Raw genomic sequence first — 20,937 nt, 5'->3', positions numbered from 1 at the left:
GTGCCATCATGAACAGCAGTAGGAATAGGAGTATATAGAGTGTCAAATAACTGCTGACATAGGTGTCTTGACTGGGCAGCAGCAGCAGCAGAAGCAGCAGCAGTAGTATTAACAGTAGTAGTTGATACAGAGTCATATCACATGGGCAGGAGGTGCCATGATGAACAGCAGTAGGAATAGGAGTATATAGAGTGTCAAATAACTGCTGACATAGGTGTCTTGACTGGGCAGCAGCAGCAGAAGCAGCAGTAGTATTAACAGTAGTAGTTGATACAGAGTCATATCACATGGGCAGGAGGTGCCATCATGAACAGCAGTAGGAATAGGAGTATATAGAGTGTCAAATAACTGCTGACATAGGTGTATTGACTGGGCAGCAGCAGCAGAAGCAGCAGTAGTATTAACAGTAGTAGTTGATACAGAGTCATATCACATGGGCAGGAGGTGCCATGATGAACAGCAGTAGGAATAGGAGTATATAGAGTGTCAAATAACTGCTGACATAGGTGTCTTGACTGGGCAGCAGCAGCAGCAGAAGCAGCAGTAGTAGTATTAACAGTAGTAGTTGATACAGAGTCATATCACATGGGCAGGAGTTGCCATGATGTACAGCAGTCTTAATAAGAGTATATAGGGTGTGAAATAACTGCTGACATAATTGTCTTGACTGATCCAAAGGAGTCATGGGAGAAAATCATGTGGTCAGATGAGACTATAATATAATTTTTTGATCATAATTTCACTAACCGTGTTCGGAGGAAGAATAATGATGAGTACCATGCCAAGAACGCCATCCCTAATGTGAAGCATGGGGGTGGTAGCATCATGCTTTGGTGGTGTTTTTCTGCACATGGGACAGGGTGACTGCACTGTATTAAGGAGAGGATGACCGGGGCCATGTATTGCAAGATTTTGGGCAACAACCTCCTTCCCTGAGTTAGAGCTTTGAAGATGGGTCGAGGCTGGGTCTTCCAACATGAGAATGACCCAAAGCACACAGCCAGGATAACCAAGGATTGGCTCTGTAAGGAGCATATCAAGGTTCTGGCGTGGCCTAGCCAGTCTCCAGACCTAAACCCAATAGAGAATCTTTGGAGGGAGCTCAAACTCCGTGTTTCTCAGCGATAGCCCAGAAACATGACTGATGTAGAGAAGATCTGTGTGGAGGAGTGGGCCAAAATCCCTCCTCCAGTGTGTGCAAAGCTGGTGTAAAACTACAAGAAATTTTTGACCGCTGTAATTGCAAAGAAAGCCTACTGTACCAAATATTAACATTGATTTTCTCTGATGTTGAAATAGTTATATTCAGCACTGTAAATACATCAGGTCCGGGGCTTCATCAGGGAATGCATGGCAAGGGACCCTTCAGCGCCCTGAACCGACGACGGGTGCCAGAAAGTCACCGCCGATCCAGGACTCATTCATCTTTATGAATGTGAGTCTGTCCACGGACTCTGTGGACAGACGGGTCCTCTTGTCCGTGACCACCCCACCTGCCGCGCTGAATGTCCGCTCAGATAGTACGCTGGAGGGGGGGCAAGACAATAACTCCAGCGCATACTGAGCGAGCTCGCGGCAGGTGTCCAATCTGGCAACCCAGTACTCCATGGGGTCGTCGGTGCTCATACTGTCAGAAGCACCGACGGACGCCATGTAGTCTGCCACCATGTGGGCCAGCCGCTGGTGGTGACTGCTGCTGCTGCTGCTGGTGGTGGTACTGGGTCGCTCGGTTTGGAAGAACATCCTCATCTCTTCCATTAGGTCCCCTGCTCGGCTGCAGCTGGGTGCAGCCACCTGCTGGGTGAGATGAGGGGGGACAACTGGAGGCCGGGGAGTTGCCTGCTCCAACCGTCTGACAATGGCTGCCTGCAGTTCCTCCATCCGGTGCTGCCTCCGGCTGGCTGGGATGAACTGCTCCAGTTTCCCCTTGCACCTGGGATCCAAAAGGGTGGCCATCCAGAAATCATCCCTCGTCTTGATGGTCTTAACCCGGGGGTCCCTCCTGAGGCATCTGAGCATGTGGGCAGCCATGGGGAAGAGCACAGCCCGCTGTGACTCCTCAATGCTGGCCAGGTGAATGAGGTGCGACTCTTCTTCCCTGAGGCGCTGCTGGTCAAACTCAGACATGCCCAACCCCCGGACTATCGGTGCCCCCAACACCGGCTCTCCCTCCTGACCAGGCCCTGACTCCGGGACGACACCAGCAACCACCTCCTCCTCCTCTTCATCATCATCCTCCTCCTCCTCCTCCTCCTCCTGGTCCTGGCCCTGGTCTCGGTGGAGCATTGCTGACTCCTCCTGCTCCACCAAGGCACTCTCCCCAGCCTCGAGCAGGCGATCTAGTGTCCTCTCCAGCATGAACAGTATTGGCAGCACGCTATTGAGGCCAATTTGCTCACTGCTGACCATCTTGGTCGCCTGCTCGAAGGAGGACAACACTTGGCAGACCTGGTTTATCTGCCCCCACTGCGCACAGGCGATGAAAGGGAGTTGTGGTGAAGCCCTCTGAGTGCCTAGTTCCATCAGGTACTCCCTCACCGCCCTTTGCTGCTCCCACAACCTCTTCAGCATGTGGAGGGTGGAGTTCCACCGCGTCACACTGTCCACAATCAGCCTGTGAAGGGGCAGATTGTACTTCCGCTGCAATTTGGACAGGGACGCGGTAGCGGTTGGGGAGCGCCTGAAGTGGCTGGCAATCCTACGCGCCTTTGCCACAATGTCACTCAACCCTGGATAAGTGCGCAGGAACTTCTGCACCACCAGGTTGAGGACATGTGCCAGACAGGGCACGTGCGTCAGACTGCCAGCATGGAGGGCGGCGAGTAGGTTGCTGCCGTTATCGCAGACAACCATACCTGGCTGGAGCCTTCGGGGTGTCAGCCACTTCTGGACCTGAGCTTGAAGTGCTTTCAGCACTTCTTCTGCAGTGTGTCTCCGGTCCCCTAAACTAACAAGCTGGAGCACGGCCTGACAGCGCACGTGCCCCACACTTGAGTAGCTACGGGGGCGCTTGCTGGGAGGCTCAGCAGCTGCGGAGACAGTGGCTTGAGGGAGACCAGCAGTTCTCCCCTGGACACCCCGGGGCGGCACCACAAGATCGGTTGCCGACGATCCCTCACCGACGCCTCGGAGGGAAACCCAATGGGCCGTGAAGCTGATGTAGCGTCCCTGCCCATGCCTGCTGGTCCAGCCATCCATTGTCAGATGAACCCTGTCGCTGACAGCGTGATCCAGCGACAGGGTTACATTCTGAACAATGTGCTGGTGTAGGGCAGGGACACCAGTCCTGGCAAAGAAATGGCGGCTGGGGACACGCCATTGGGGTTGGGCCTGCTCCAACATCTGCCTGAAGGGGTTGCTGTCAACTATGTTGAAGGGCAGCAGATGTTGGGCAATAACCCTTGCCAGGAGCCCATTGAGGGAACGCACACGTCGGTCTCCAGGGGGGAAGGGAGTGGTGCGGTCAAAGGCGTCTGAAATCGACGCCTGGCGCCGGACGGCAGTGCGGGACACAGACGTGGAGGGTGCTGTGGAAGTAGAGGTCTGGCTGCCGGTACCAGTACCTCTACTAGAGGGAGCGGGGGGGCATGACCTGCTGGAAACAGATGAAGATGTGGCAGGGGCTGCTGTACCCTGCTCACTTGTGGTGGTGGCGCTGCTACCACCACCACGCTTCATCTCCTCATACAACGCCCAGTGGTTTATCCTGAGGTGCTGGTTCAGGGCTGTGGTACCCACCCGAGCCAAACACTTCCCTCTCTTCACCCTCACTTTACAAATCCGGCAGATGGCCACGGTAGGGTTGTCTGCCACCAGGGTAAAGAAATTCCAGACAGGTGACTTCAGCACCGCCCTCCTGTCAGATGGGGTGACGCTTACTTGCACCTGCTGGGATTCGGTGCGCACAGGTGGAGCTGCCTGCTGCTGCTGCTGCTGCTGCTGCTCCTCCTCCTGACACCTCCTGCTGCCATCACCAGTGGAGACCCTGACGATGGTCTCCCTGGTGGTGACCTGGCGCACCGTTTCACCAGGGTGCCTACCTTCCCCGTCGTCACTGACGTAGTGAGCCGACGCGTCAGATGGCAACCATGATGGGTCACCCTCTTCGCCCCCAGAGATGTCAGACCAAGGGCTGAGATGTGTTGGTCTGAGGGAACCACGTGACATGGAGCCTCTAGCCTGGCTCCGCTGTCCCCTCACCCACGCCTGGGTCTGACTAGGTGCTGCTGTTTCCTGCACCAAAACAGCAGCACCAGTTTGAAGGGATGTCTCTGGGATACTGCCAGCAGGTATCCCATCCTCCTCATCCATCCCTTCAAAAAGGTCCTGACCATCAGGACAGAGCTGGAGGTCTGCCTGATGCATGGCCTCCCCCAAGAGATCCCTATCACTGTCGCTGTCGAACAGTAAGATGCTGGACTCTTGGGGGCTGGGGGGGGGTAGTACAGGCAACGGTGTAATGGTGGTACTACTGTGAGTCGGGACCGACGACTCAGTGGCACTGCTGTGCCCCATGTAGTCCACCACTACTTGAGCCTGAGATGGCAATATCGGGCGGCTGCCCGATGGGAAGAACTCCCGGATCAGGCGTACTCCCCTTGCACCCGATCCTCTACCACTAGTAGGGGCACGAGAGGTACCCCGTGCTGGCAGCGATCCAGCACTGGGAGTAACTCCCCTACCCCTACTGCCACGGCCACGGATGCCGCTCATAATTGCTGATATGTGTGTGGGGGGGTTAAACTTTATTGGGGGGGAAAATGTGAACAAAATGTGTTTTTGTGTTTTTTTTACAAGACAGGCACGCAGACAAAGACGTACACAGACAGCTACTAAACTATAAGAAAAGTAGTACACCAGACAAGGACTACAAAATTAAAGAAAAAAAAAAAAAGCACTAAACAAACACTAACTTTTTTTTTTTTTTTTTTTTAAACACAAAACACAGACACTAAACACACACTAAGCTAAGCTAGATGAAATAAATGTACACTAACAGTGTGTACACTTACTACACAAAATTTAACTAAACTGAACACAAAACTTAGCTTTTATAAAAGCTCTTTAGGGAAAACTAAACAAAATTTGAACTGAGATGCCTATCAAATATCACTGAACAGTGAACCTGCAAGATCTGACAGTAACACAAGATGAACAAAACTTAGCTTTTAGAAAAGCTCTTTTATAAAGCTCAGATCAATATGTGTTCTGAAATCTCTTGCAAATATAACTGAACAGGGAGGATTGCAGGATCAAACAGTAACACAAATGAAAAAAACAGCACAAAACAGCACAAAACGTAGCTTTGAAAAAAGCTCTTGGGTCTATTGCTTTGAAAAAAGCAGTTGATATACTGGAAAAGATCCACTGGAATCACTAAATAGCAATGCTGGTGATGATCTAAATCAATCAAGAACAAAGACACAGGAAACCAGGAAACCAGGAACACAGAAACAGCCTCCACACTCTATAGCAAGCTTCTGAATCTGCAATGAAATGGTGCTGGGAGTGAGCTTATATAATGTCCATGCAGGCAGGTTCCTATTGGTTGCTAACCTGTGACGAGTGTGGAAGGAGAACTCTGATTGGCTCTGATGCAAAAGGGCGGAGCAAATAATCGCGCAATATTCCTATTGCCGAATATTCGCATTGCGAATATTCGGCAATATAAAATGATCGCTTCAGCTACTCGGCCCAATGGCTCTAATCATACCAGCAATGCTTTCAGACGTCTATGGAGATCACTAGGATGTGATCTGTTTTAAAAATGAAACTGTAAAAATCGCTCTGATGCGGAAGATCGGGGCGAGGAAAATAATCGCGCGATATTGCGTTTGCCGAATAATCGCATTGCGATCTTTCTGGAAAATTCAATGAACGCTTCAGCTACTCGGCCCAGGGTCTCTAATGATACCAGCAATGCTTTTAGACGTCGATGGAGATATCTAGGATGTGATCTGATTCAAAAAAAAAATTGTAAAAAATCGAATATTCGGAATTGCGAATATTCACCGCGAATTTCGAAATATAGCGCGATTTCTCGAATATGCTATATTCGAGTCGAATATTCGCAATGCGAATATTCGTGAGCAACACTAATGAAGTGCTCCACATTACACACAGCTACTGAGGTCAATGAGGTCTTGTGTTTTAAAGCTCAACAGCACCCTCCACTGGAAACACCTGAACTCCATCATTGGGAGGATGTCTCTGTATCGTGCAGCTTGTCATACAATGAATAAATAGATTTTATATTAGTACATAGAGTTACCTGCATAGGGAATGCGAGCAGAGGTGACGATTTCTGTAAGTAGGATCCCAAATGACCACACGTCTGACTTTATCGTAAATACTCCAAAGTTGATGGCTTCCGGAGCCGTCCACTTGATGGGGAATTTAGTGCCTGGAGTTTAAATAAAGATGCTTTTTAAAAAAAAAATCCCATTTTGGTATTTCTGTACATTGAATAACATAAAAAGAGAACATTCCTAACAAAGGGGAATTTATTAAAGTGATATTAATCCCTCATTTATTTAAGCACATTCAGAAGCTAATTTAGTCACTTACTGACTTCTTTATCTTTTAATCCTTGCCTATGTTTCAGTTTAATCTGCACAGAGCAGCCATAAACCTCCTTTCTCGAATTCCCCACCAGCGCTCTTGGCTTCTGCCCTCTGTCCAGTGCCCCCATGAGAATCCGCTTTCCATGGGGGCACTCGTGCGTGCTCGCTCCTGAGTCCTGCTGCTGTGTCCATTGATACAGACAGCAGGGCTCGGCCACTATCATGCTCCATCGTTACTGGCTTTGATTGACAGCAATGGCTCCTGGTGCACCAGAAAAGCCAGGGAGACTCGGAAGTGAGGGGAGAGAAGAGCTGCATACGTGCTCGGCGCTGGATTGAAGGACTCAGGTGTGACAGACTCGGACCCTCTTATGTCTAAAATCATCCTATGTCCACTAGGGGCATAGAATGACTGAGAAATTATATCTTGGACTACCTAAAAGGGGATTATTATGTAATTGTTATCCACAATATATTCCAGGATACCTGTGAGAGCTATTTTCTGAATGTTGGTTCTGAACTCAAAGGGTTGGTTGTAAGAGTGACTCATTCATAGATGCCAATGTCCTCGCCTTCAGCCATCTCTGTTCTCTGTGCTAATTGACCATGCTATTGTGTGAAGATGTCCTATGTTTACACTTATGATAATGTGTATTGTATAGCAGGTGAGAGGAGACACTGGGTCGGATTCAGAAAAGAGATACGCCGGCGTATCTCCTGATACGCCGTCGTATCTCTGAGTCCGGCCGTCGTATCTATGCGCCTGATTCATAAAATCAGGTTACGCATAGATATCCCTAAGATCCGACAGGTGTAAGTGACTTACACCGTCGGATCTTAGGCTGCAAGCTCACGCTGGCCGCTAGGTGGTGCTTCCGTTTGTATATGCGAGGAATATGCGCCGTTCACGACGAAAGCATGACGAGTTGCCGACGTCATTTGGAGCATGTGCACTGGGATTCATTCGCGGCCGGCGCGTGCGCAGTTCGTTCAGCGCGGGGACACGCATCATTTAAATGATACACGCCCCCTACTCGCCGAATTTGAATTCCGCCGGGTGAATTTATGCTACGCCGCCGCAACTTTACAGGCAAGTGCTTTGTGAATAAAGCACTTGCCTGAAAAACTTGCTGCGTTGTAACGTAAATTAGATCCGCTCACCTATCTGAATCTAGCCCAGGATGTCTACCTTGAAAGGTCATATCTCGGAGTCACCTTGTCTGGGTAAATGATTAGTTAATTAGCTCATGTTAATTTATGTTCTTGTTATCTCTTTAAACTGTATATAAGGCTGTATTCTTGGTTCTATTAAAGACTCCATGTTCAGCACACAAACAAGTCTCGTCTCGTTGTGTGTTGAGGGCAGCTGGAATATCTGATATATATATCCAGACTGATAGGAAGCGGTATATGACGGAAGCACTCAATCGGAGTGTGGGACGTTCCGTTACATCAGGTGAGTAACAGAGGGGGTGAGGAGGTGCTGATGCCTAAACATTTTTTACCTTAATGCAAGGAAAGCATTAAAGTAAAAAACATTTAGGCTTTACAACCACTTTAATCCTTTTGCCATTAGCATTAGTAAACAGATAGGAATGCATAATAAATGTACTTGTTTTAAAGTTTATTTTTTTTTACATTTCTTTAGTTTCTTCCTGGTTTCTGGCCTAGGCCAAAATTATGTCATACATCCCAGGAGTTGTTTTTTCATCTGGTAGAGGGGATTTCTAAGGAGAATGCCTGCATGCCTGAGCTAGGGGCAAATAGATTTCATGAAGTAAATGCTACATGAATAATCTGCCCTTGCTCAAGATGGTCACGGCTAGAAATGGTAGAGGGGGGATTTTTCAAAGCGATTTCTCAACAAAATAAAACACCGCTGTGTGGTGCGGCTTCAGAGTCGGACGACTTTGAAGCAGCCCCAATGTGAACTGAGACTTATAGTGATCATTGATAAAAACTATGCAGCCTTTTTGTTATTTTGTTGCAGCTTGTTACTACAGATCACAGGCTTGGTCATGACATCAGCAACAATTCTATAAAATTGGACAAATGTAACAAAAAATTGTAGCCCTTATTTACTCCCTCCTTTTCTGTTCTCTACTTAGTCACTTTTTTCACAATTGTATTTATTTATCTTTGTTTGCTCAAATTTTTGTAGAGCAAAAAATGTAATGTTTGTCACGTGTAAAAAAAAATTCACCCTAATTAAATTTTTACCGATAACCTAATATTAAAGTGTTTGTTAAATCTATTCTATGTCAGCCCCTCTATTAGAGGTTGTAAAAAATAGCGTTATAAATACCTATTTAGAGCTGTCTTCAGGCTGGTCACGTGACTCGTGGCAGCTTTATAGCTCCGATACATTGCTTCTGCGGGAGGGACCGAGATCTCCCTCTGACGTCACCCGGGGAGATCACGTGACCTCCCACAGAAGAGCAATGTATCAGAGCTGTAAAGCGTCTGGCAGTGACAATTAAATTTTTTTATTTTTTCAACAATATAGGCGGGGGGGGGGGGGGGGGTCAGGGCGGATATTGACACAGAGAGGGAGCTGACAGGCAGAAAGCAGGGGGGTGAGGGTGGAGGGAGAGGTGATAGCTGAGAGCAGGGCAGCGTATGATGGAGGGACGCACTCTGACCACGGTCATCAGAGCCAAGTAGCCCTGATTATCGTGGTCAGTATAGAGAGGGCATACAGAATGTGGCAGGTTCAGGGAGTTTTTTTATCATGGCTCGGCTGGGCAAAACGACTAGGAGCACGAGCACACCGCCGGAGACGTGCATGTCGCCGGAGACGTGCCCGCTGCTCGCCCCCGGAGCTGATGCAGGTGCCCGGGGGCGCAATGACCGCCGGGCACCCGCGATCGCTCGTGACAGAGTGAAAACCGGGAGCTGAGTGTGTAAACACACAGCTCCCGGTTCTCTCAGGGGAGAAATGACTGATCGTCTGTTCATACAATGTATGAACACCGATCAGTCTCCTCCCCTAGTCAGTCTCATCCCCCCCACAGTTAGAATCATTCCCTAGGACACACTTAACCCCTTGATCACCCCCTAGTGTTAACCCCTTCACTGCCGTTGAAATTTTTACAGTAATTGGTGCATTTTTATAGCACTGATCACTGTAAAGTTTCCAATCTGTCCACTATAATATTGCAGTCCCGATAAAAACTGCAGATCGCCGCCATTACTAGTACATAAATGTACATAATCAATAAGGGTACTGACATTTATAGGTAAAATTGATCCAGGGAAAATATGATTGCCTCTCGGGGGATCAGGAAGGAATTTTTTCCCCTGCTGTAGCAAATTAGATCATGCATTGCTGTTTTTTTTTTGCCTTCCTCTGGATCAACTGTGGGTATAGAATTGGGTATATGTGATTGTACGATATTATTATTATTTTATTTCTTATGGTTGAACTTGATGGACTTGTGTTTTTTTCAACCTGACTAACTATGTAACTAGTAAAAAAAAAAAAAGTATAAAAATGCCATAATTCTATCCCCCATTTTGAAGACGCTATAACTTTTGTAACGCAAACCAATCAATATACGCCTATTGCGATTTGTTTTTACCAAAAATATGTAGAAGAAAACATATCGGCCTAAACTGAGGAAAATTATTATAATTTTTTTTTTTTTATTGGGATAATTATTATAGTAAAAAGTAAAAGATATGGGCCTGGATTTACAGATAGCGGGCGCACATTACGCCGCCGTAGCGCAAATAACATACGCTACGCCGACGCAGCGCAGAAAGGCAAGCATGGAATTCACAAAGCCAATGCTGCCAAAACTGCGCTGGGTTTCAAAGGCGTAAGTCGGCGTAGGTGGAAGTGGGCGTGAGCCATGCAAATGAGGCATGACCCCATGCAAATGATGGTCCGAGCGCCAGACAAGTACGTTTAACGAACTGCGCATGCGCCGTGCCGTGGAAGCATCCCCCTGCGCATGCTCACAACCACGTCGGAACAACTGCCTAAGATACGCCGGATCACTGCCTACGCCATGAACGTATCCTACGCCCAGCCAGACTCACGTCCAACGTAAATTACGTAAAAAATACGCCGGCTTTTATTCCTTGGTGCAGACCTTTGCATGTCTGCTGCTGGGTTACACCTCCTTTATGGGGCTTAACTTTACGCCAGATGTACAACTTACACGCACCAGTCGTAGCCTGCGTCGGGCGCACTTATGTTCCTGAATCGCCGTATTTTCCTCATTTGCATATTTGAATGGTTGATCAATGAGAGCGTCACCATGCGTCCAGCCTAAATATGCGCCCACGCTATGCCGGCGTAGGCAAGTTACGTCGGCTGGATGAAGCCTATTTTTAGACGCATCTTAGTTTGTGGGTTCGGCGCACAGATACGACGGCGCATATTTGCACTTAGGGCCCCGTACACACGACCGAACATGTCTGCTGAAACTGGTCCGCGGACCAGTTTCAGCAGACATGTTCGGTTGTGTGTAGGCCCGAGCGGACAGGATTCCAGCGTACATCCCTCGCATGCGTCGAATGACTTTGACGCATGCGTGGAAGCATTGAACTGGCAGGGCCGCGCACGTCGCTGCGTCATCGTCACGTATTGTTTACGCGCAGATTTCTGTATGATGGTGAGTACAGCCATCATACAGAAATCCCCGGGCAGACATGTACGGTGAAAACGGTCCGGCGGACCGGTTTCATCGTACATGTTTGCTCGTCTGTACAAGGCCTTACGTGGCGTATCTTAAGATACGTCGGCGCAAGTGCTTTGTGAATCCGGGCCATGGTGTTTTTTTTCAAAATTGTCGCTGTTCTTTTGTTTATAGCGCAAAAAAAATAAAAACTGCAGAGTTGATCAAATACCACCAAAATAAAGCTCTATTTGTGGTATAATGGGACACAAATTTTGTTTGGGTAAAACGTTGCACGACCGCACAATTGTCAGTTAAAGCGATGCAGTGACAAATTGTAAAAAGTGCTCTGGTCAGGAAGGGGGTAAAATCCCCCCCCAAAAAATACTGTATATAACAAATAAAATAATTCTTGCAAGATGTAACCAAACATAGAAAGACATTTTTACACCCCCCCCCCCCCCCCAAAAAAAAAGCAAAAAAATAATATGTACATGTATCTCCACTTTAATATCTCAAAGTTGTTGTCAAATCACTTATTTTCAAATATTTTTCTGGAATTTTGTTTAAAAAAATGTAAAGGTTTTTCTAAATTAGGAATACATAGACTGAGTTAGGTAGGACCCGTGTGAAGTTCCAGCAAAGATCCGATTACCTACACACGAGAAGTGGAAGTTCAAAGCTAACTTTCAGTATCGCTATGACGAGGTGTGTATGTCACTTCTGCTTTTTACAAACCAAACTGATCATCTACAGACATCCAGGCACTTTCTGTACTCAATGGCACACGATATGTAAAGCACTTGGCTTAAAATGAAGCTGTACTTTACCCAGGTGGAGCAAAGCATCAGGATCGCTTTAAGGTCCTCTCCATCAGCAGCACATATTGGTCTTTCCTTCTCTGCGAGGTTCAGCCACTGGGTCCTATGTGCTGCTGAGAAGATCGCCTAAATGTTTTTAGGTATGGGAAAAGAGAGGTTTACGTTAAGTCGGTATGCTAATTGCAACCCCAAAGTACAGATGACCACTAGAGAGACGAGAAATACCCTCCAAAAAAACTGGGGACTATTGTGGGCATTTCAGCCAAAGGATCTTCATCTAAACCTTTAATGTTGATAAATGTAAAGTTATGCACTTGGGGGCTAAGAATATGCATGCATCATACATACTAGGGGGAGTACAACTGGGGGAATTAGTAAGACCTCATCTTCAGTTTTGGGCCCCAGTTCTCAAAAAGGATATCAGGAACTGGAGAAAGTGCAGAGAAGGGCAACCAAACTGATAAGAGGCATGGAGGAGCTCAGCTATGAGGAAAGATTAGAGGAGCTGAATTTATTCCCTCTTGAGAAGAGATTAAGGGGGGATATGATCAACATGTACAAATATATAAGGGGTCCATATAGTGAACTTGTTGTTGAGTTATTCACTTTCAACACAAAGGGGGGCACTCTTTATGCCTAAAGGAAAAGAGATTTCATCTCCAAATACGGAAAGGTTTTTTTCACAGTAAGAGCTTTGAAAATGTGGAATAGACTCCCTCCAGAGGTGGTTCTGGCCAGCTCAGTAGATTGCTTTAAGAAAGGTCTGGATACTTTCCTAAAAGGGACACTAAAGGTTCCCATTTAAAAAACAAAAAAACATGTTATACTTACCTCCACTGTGCAGCTTGTAATGCACACAGTGGCCCCCGATCCTGGTCTTCTGGGGTACCTCGGCGGCTGTCTCGGCTCCTCCCTGCATCAGCTAACCCCCTTCATGGGAAGCGATCTCCTAAGGGGGTTAGCTTGCGGGCACGCTCCCATGATACAGCCGGCGGCCATAGCCGCCGACAGTATCACACGGCCCCACCCGCTGGCGTGCCGCATCATTGCATGTGATCGACAGAAGCGAGCCAATGGCTGCACTGGTATCAATCTAGCAAATCTAGCCAATCGATGGCCAGACTCAGAGGAGAAGAGGACGCCGGGGGATGCGCACAGCAGATTTGGGCTCAGGTAAGTAAAATGGGGGGGGGGGTTGCCAGTTTTTTTCACCTTAATGCATAGGATGCATAAATTAAGTGTACATAATATTACTGGGTACTGACATTTTATAGGTAACATTGATCCGGGGAAAATTCAATTGCCTCTCGATGGATCAGGAAGGAATTTGTTTCCCCTGCTGTAGCAAATTGGATCATGCTTTGCTGTTTTTTTGCCTTCCTCTGGATCAACTGTGGGTATAGGATTGGTATATGGGATTGTACGATTTTTTTATTTTTTTTATGGTTGAACTAGATGGACTTGTGTCTTTTTTTAACCTGACTAACTATGAAATCCTCACTTCCTGTTCTTCTGTCTGTAACTCCACACAGTATTGCAAGGCTTTCTTCCTGGTGTGGGGTGTCGTGCTCTCCCCCTCCCTTGGACTGCAGAAGAGTCAGGACGCTCACTAACACACAGCTCCTATTTCTATCTGCAACGTAGAGAGCATCCTGACTCTCCTGTAGTCCAAGAGAGGGGGCGAGCACGACACCCCACACCAGGAAGAAAGCCTTGCATTACTGTGTGGAGTTACAGACAGAAGAACAGGAAGTGCAGATTTCTCAGAGGAAAAAAGGACATTTAAAAGCAAAATGGAAGGATGAGGTAAGTGATGGAGGACTGCACTAAGGTAAAGGAAGCCATTTAGGAAAAAAAAAACAGCAATCAAAAGGTGAGACATCCAAATGACCACTAGAGGGAGCAATTACAAATATGAAATTTATAGAAAACAATTCAATCCGGATGGCCGCACTCCAACAACAATTTCTTTATTGGATAAAAACCATACAGCAAAAGATGAAATCAACAGCTGACATGTTTCACACCGTAACTACTGGTGTTTACTCATAGCTGACTCTTTAGGCCAGGGGTCTCCAAACTGTGGCCCAAGGGCAAAATGTGGCCCTTTGCTAGCCTTTATCAGGCCCTTTAGGCACTATTCCTCCCACTGATATGAGGCACTATTCCTCCCACTGACACCAACAAGGGGGTACTGTTTCTTCTACTAGTACCAATGATGGGATACTTTTCCTCCTACTGATAGGGGCACAACTCCTCATCCTACTGACCACCAACCCTGAGGCCATATTTATTCTTACTGATGTTGGGCCCGGGACATTTTCTGCCCCCACTGGCCACAATCCGGCCCTCCTAAAGTCTGAAGGACAATAAACTGGCCCTTTGTTTGAAAAGTTTGGAGACCCCTGCTTTAGGCAATAGACAAGAATTTATATGCACGTGCCAATACAATTTTTACAGAGTAAGAGAGGTAGCGTCGTTGAATAATTGAAGAGCTGGTGAATTAGTGGATACTCACTACAGATGGAAGCTCGGCTCTAATTAAATAAATATCAGATCTGCCGAGGCCCGTGTCTCACATGATGTTGTCACTTTAATGCAACTTTAAACGATAAAGCCCAAATCGCTACTACAATATGTATACATTTCATGGTTTTTACAATTGCTGATGACAAATCTATCTATACATCTAAAAACATAGATAAGAAGTAAAAACATCAAAAAAGGCAAAAAGAAAAATGTGAAAACTAAATACATGTATTAACATATGTATATAGTTTCATTATTGCTGGAGGAAAAACATGTTTATAGGAACACCTGTAAAAAATTGCAGTTTTCCATATATAAAAAAACTTAGTTTAATTATGTTAAGACTTCAAAGCAATCCTTCCAGCAAAAAGTATATAGAACACTTATTGGTCCCTTAGGCTGGATTTACACCCATGCATTTTTAGTGCTTTTTGCATTTTGCAGATTTGCACTACAGAACGTGTTCCATAGGAAACCATGCTAAATGTTCTGTAGTGCAAATCTGAAAAATGCAAAAAGCACTAAAAAAGGGATAGGTGTGTAGCGCCCTGCTCTCAAAATGAGTGGGCGCTATGTAAAATTTAGTGGGTGTCTGAGCCGATAATGTGGCTCAGACTGTATAATTTATTCTGAATTAGCCTCTGTCCTGGCAGTGGCTGTGCCTGGTAGCATTTTCCCACTGTTGCATGTAGGTGGCGATACCCCCACAGGTCAGTGTTGGAACATGGGCAAGCCATAGGTCATTGAGTGTCTTTTCTCGGTAGCAGCCCAATGGGAGTGGTGCCCCACTGTGCATCCCGGGAAGGGATACTTAAACGACTGAGGCCATATTTTGGGGTCCTTCGCCTCGTGGCTCTCCTGGCATGAGGTATGTGTTGTGTGATTTCCAGCCCGGGACCACGTTGGCCCGAGGCTGCATCTCTGCTAGTATGCCCAGTTGTGCTGACTGGGGCCTACAAATGAAATGGGATCCTAAGCTGTCCATCTAAGTGAAAGAAGCTACACTTAATGAAGGAAACCGGGGGAGGACCTGCCCTGGAGGGGACCAAGCAGAAGGCTTATGTCTCGGGATAGGCTTGGTGACCTTATTGAGGGAGCCACAACTCAAGTTGTCCTACAATTTGCCGGGTTGGCTTAAAAGCTCTGTAGCGGGGTCATCCTGTCAGAGTCTAATGACAGGCCTGACTCTCCGCTGGAACTTTGCTCACGTTTGTAAATATGTACGATACCTTTAAGAAGTTATGCATTGTGGGATTGCAAGTAGCGGGAGATTTGGACTCCATTGACTCTTAGGAGAAACAGACTACACATATCCCACAATGCCCTGCGACATTAGAACATGTGACACCTCCGCACAGACTTATTTGGGAGGTTACTTAAGGAAAGGGAGTGGCTGATCTCGCTCTCTTGGGACCTGTTTCTTCTCCTCTGCGGAGCTGCTGACTACAGCACAGCCGTGCTGTTAGGCCTGAAGCCTGGGCCTAAATCCACTGAGAGACCAGCCATTCAGAAGGAAGCAAGACTCCAGTATCCAGCCCGTGTTCCCGGAGATCGGAGAGCCAACCCAGCTGACAACTGAAGCAGTGGAGCCACCCTCGTCCGGGATCCTTGTGCAGTGGAGCAGTGATTTACCACCGTGCCTTCTGAGAAGAACTCAGGCGGATCGGGCCTGTCGGGTGAGAGGGCACATGCTCAACTTCCAATCCTCTTTTTCCAGACAGTTAACTTAGTGCCACCCTACAGGCCAGAGACACGTGTTGGGTCTCTAGCTGAGACTTAGAGGCCCCTTAACTTTATAGTTATTATACAGAAGTGACTGACGCTGACGAACGATCAGTTCACCAACGTTGTTGTTCAGGATCCTTTGTTTGACTAACTTCTTTTCATCGTTTACTATTTGTGGATTATAAATTAACGTGCACCAACCGGCCGCAATGTGAACTTTAGTCTCGAGATATTCATTAGCTGTTCCGCATGATTGCCCACTAGAGGGATCTCGCAAACATAGATTTCTAACAACAGTTTAATTGAATGGTACCATTCTTAGCTTAGACCTATTCATTATTGTCGTTACTGATTCCCGCAAGGGCCCTTGTATTTTCTAGTCTGAGGGACCAATCCGTAAAGTAGGCAATATCACTGTTACATTTTCATTGAATATTATATGCCTGCTATTGTGACCCCAGCCCAGCAGAGGTCATAATATTCCCACCAGACTTTCTAAAGTGTCGAGGGAGGGTTCGAGCCAGTTAAATACCTTCTACCTTCTTCACAAGTTTTGAGCAGAAGGATAAAACCTGACAGCTAGAGGTTTTACATCTTGTGTGGACATTGGAATTCTTTCAGACTTTCTTCCCCTAGATGACAAATATCGAGATAACGTGCAGGCCCAAAACTAACCAGCAGCTCCTACGGGGGTAGTGCTACAGGTGTGAATCCAGTCTTATTGACAGTAATGATTCTCAAATAAGGCTACCTTTCTATTTATCTTTTCTAGATTTCAATATATTAATTTAAATGATTGCATCAAAAAGAACACGTATGTACGTGTACATGAAAATGTGAAAAACAATCATCAATCATTAATTGTCTGTGTTCCCTGACAGGATTGTTGGTTATCGTCTCTCCTCCCCTCGCGCTGTAATACCGCATGAGTAAAGTACAGCCGATAACCGGCAATTCTGTTTAGACTGTGATCAGTTGTGATTGGTCACAGCTGATCACATGGTAAAGGGCTGCTGTGATTGGCCCTTTACCTTGATCTGTGAACGGCTGTGTACTAAGGACACAGCGATCACAGAGCATACTTGATGGGGCATGGCTTCGAGAGGACATCAATGTACCCCCTCCCGGAAACAACAGAGCTGTTTTGTAGCCGTCCTTCGGCTATGGCACGCTTAGGAAGTGGTTAATAAACAGTCCTGAAGGGGAAGTAACTGACCTCTACAGTTAACCCCCTCTAAACCCCGCTTCAGGCTGACTCTCTACAACATGAAAGCGCATTGGCAGGTTTTAGTGCTGTTTAATTGTAGCCCCTCCTGTAGTGATGTAATGGGTAGAGATAGTGCCCCTTTATATGCCAGCTGTGAGTGAGGTCCAGTGGAGTTGGGGTGTGGGAAGAGGGCAACCCCTGATAAACCAAGATGTAGCCTGTGCATCACTAGAGAGAGAGAGAGAGAGAAAGAGAGAGAGAGGGAGAGGGAGAGTTGATCCACTGGGGTATCCAGAACAGTATCCTTTAGGAACAGAGAGAGAAGCCTTGCCCCCTTGACCCTCACCTAGCGGAGTCCCATTGCTTGGTTTAGGACAGCCTTTTACCCACTAACAGGCCATATTTTAAGTATTAACTTGGGGAGATGCAGACTAGAATATTGCAATCAGTGAGGAGAAAATGATATCACCTGTGATGTATTTTAGTTATCTTGCAAACTTGGCCTGTTAGTGGGTCCTGAGAACAAGAGTTGAAAACCACTGCTCTGGGCCTATGGAGGATCTTCCTTTGTATGGTACACCGTGAGTGTGAACCATCTGAATAAGGAGACTGTAACACCTGGAAACATGGCTGTGACCAGGGCCAATCCTAGGCAGGGTGCACAGGGTGCATTGCACCCAGGCGCCTGCAGAGGTGGGGGCGCCGAACATCTAACAGACTCTCTAAAAGAAGCCCTCTCTGTGTACATCATGCGGCACCCTCCAGGTCCCAATAAAGTACTCTGCTTCTATTCCTGTATTTTGTTTATTGTTAACCCCCCTGACGGTAAACCCGAGCGTGACTCGGGGTTGGTTTTCAATGCTAAAATCGGTATCCCCGAGTCACGCTCTGGGTGGACGTGCAGCGGCGTGGCTTACCTTTCGCTGGATCCACAGGCAAATTACTCACCTTGTCCCTGGATCCAGCGATGCCACCCCGCTGTGTGAGCGAGCGGGTCCTCCTCGCTCGATTCACAGTCCCCGTGTGCCGCCGATCTCCGTTCCCTGCGACGTTACGACGCACGGGAGCGGAGAACGGCGCCAAATTCAAAAAAGTAAACAAACACTTTACATACAGTATACTGTAATCTTATAGATTACAGTACTGTATGTAAAAAATACACACCCCCTTGTCCCTAGTGGTCTGCCCAGTGTCCTGCATGTACTTTTATAAAAATAAAAAATGTAATTTCTGCCTAAAAACTGTAGATTGTCCAAAAGTGTCCCTTTATGTCAAAAATGGTTTTAGATCAGCTAGAAAACAGCGATAATAAATTATAATCACTTGCAGAATTGTGCGATAGCGATTTGTGGGGAAATTCGTCATAAAAAAAAAAAATAATGACAGCGACAATTCTGCAACTGAGCAAATTTCAGTGATTTTGAGTTGATTACATTATTGAATAATTTTTATTATAATTATATTATTATTTGTTATAATTATTTATAATTATTTATTATATTATAATTTATAATTTTGTTTTAAAAAAAAAATCATACCCGGGATGCCTACAAGACTCTTGCTTGGTCAGATTTAAGTGAGTTATTTCTAAAAATTACAGGCCTACAGTATAAAACGCCAAATTTCCTTGCAAAATAAATGTACCGCTTTTGGTACGTAATTCCAGACAGAATCATACCGCCAGGGAGGTTAAGAGATCATGTAAGGATCCCAGGTTAATGAAGAATTCGTGGGGGAGCATCTCTGTGGAAACATTTGTAAAGTGGAGGAGTTAGTAAAACGGCGACGCCCATGTGGGGGCGCCAGAAATATTTCTGCACCCAGGCGGCTGTGACCCTAGAATCGGCCCTGGCTGTTCTGGGACTTGAGTGTTCTGCACTTGAGGAACTACTGTTCAGAACATCATATGCTATAGAATAACACTCAGTGCTTCATACTTCTACTCGATGAGTTATGTGAATGAACGTCTTATTGTAAAGGAACTGTGTTTACAAGAAATCTACAGAACTGTGATTGAGCTGAGCAGTAAAGCCTTTTGGATTGCATATCTGAAGGAAGTGGGCTTCAGGCCAAGTAAAGTGTGACACAACATGACAAAGTATCTCCCAAAATAACTGATAGGTGACAATCTCATCCAAGAGGAAGAGGAAGTGGGGTGGGACCTAGGCCAACATGGTGCAAACTCCTGTTCAATCCAGGCCCTTTATGCCTCGTACACATGTTCTCTTTTACTCCGATGGAATTCCGATGTGAGTTTGGTCGGGATCAAAGGTCCGATCGTATGTACGGGGCTTTACAAGTGATTCCAAAATCAGTGCTGAAAAAAATGTCAACTTACCTTCCTTGGCTATGTATTCTGAGTCAATCACTCTCGCCAGGCCAAAGTCTCCAATTTTACAGCTAAGTATGTCGGACACCAAGACATTGGCGGCTCGAAGGTCTCTGTGGATGTAATTCTTTTTTTCGATGTACGCCATGCCCTCCGCAACCTGGAGAGAGGGAACACACCAATTCATCTGTCATTGTGTCTGAAGAAGTACCGTAATTCAGTTTTGAAAACAATAGAAGGAGGAAGAACCTGACTGGTTGCAATGAAAACCATAGACCGTTCTAATGTCAACCAACTTGATAAATAATCAAATATTTCATTTTCCGCCCCAGGGGAGAATGGGCTGCACACTCCAAAATCACATCTCAGGTGCCGGCTAAGCTTGTCTCCACTGAAGAAATCTATTGTACCAATGGCGCCCACTGAGATCCAAAATCTTCCATACCAAAATAGCCAGCAGGAGAAAGTTATCTTCAGATATGTTTCGTAATAGAAAGTCACCTGAAAATCCTGTTACATATCAGCTTCATCGTGGCAAAGAGAAGGCTGCTCATTGTCCTCTTTATATGGCATTATACAGGCACAGGCTGAGAAAGTTTTACATAAGAAAGTAGGAAAACTTTTATTGATAAAAAAAATTCTTAAAAGAATACATACACTATGGCCCAGATTCACGTAGGAGAGCGCATCTTTGTGCGGGCGTAACGTATCCTATTTACGTTACACCTCCGCAACTTTGACAGGCAAGTGCAGTATTCACAAACCAAAGTTGCGGCGGCGTAGCGTAAATAGGCTGGCGTAAGCCCGCTTAATTCAAATGTAGAAGATGTGGGCGTGTGTTATGTAAATTTATTGTGACCCCCACGTAAATGACGCCATCCGTGAAAGTATCCCAGTGCGCATGCTCCAAATTAACCCGCAAAAAGCCAATGCTTTCAACGTGAACGTAAATGACGCCCAGCCCTATTCGCGAACGACTTACGCAAACGACGTAAAACGTGAAAAATTCGACGCTGTTCCGACGTCCATACCTAACATTGGTACGCCTCATCTACGCCTCATAGAGCAGGGGTAACTTTACGCCGGAAAAAGCCTTACATAAACGGCGTATCTGTACTGCGACGGCCGGGCGTACGTT

The 20,937-nt window shown here is 46.4% G+C and overlaps 1 protein-coding gene across 2 annotated transcripts in view; it reads right to left on the bottom strand.

Moving 5' to 3' along the window:
- Positions 1 to 20,937, bottom strand: part of LOC120936179 (tyrosine-protein kinase Blk-like) — a 161,500-nt gene that overhangs the window by 34,133 nt on the left and 106,430 nt on the right. For both annotated transcript variants that reach the window (XM_040348337.1, XM_040348338.1), the window contains 2 exons: positions 19,809 to 19,959; positions 6,272 to 6,403 (listed from right to left, as the gene is read on the bottom strand). In XM_040348337.1, coding sequence (XP_040204271.1) covers positions 6,272 to 6,403; positions 19,809 to 19,959 — 283 coding nt within the window. The remainder of the gene's footprint in view (positions 1 to 6,271; positions 6,404 to 19,808; positions 19,960 to 20,937) is intronic.

The sequence above is a fragment of the Rana temporaria genome, chromosome 4, assembly GCF_905171775.1.
Source record: "Rana temporaria chromosome 4, aRanTem1.1, whole genome shotgun sequence".
Lineage (NCBI taxonomy): Eukaryota > Metazoa > Chordata > Amphibia > Anura > Ranidae > Rana > Rana temporaria.
This window is presented reverse-complemented; position numbering and strand designations above follow the sequence as displayed.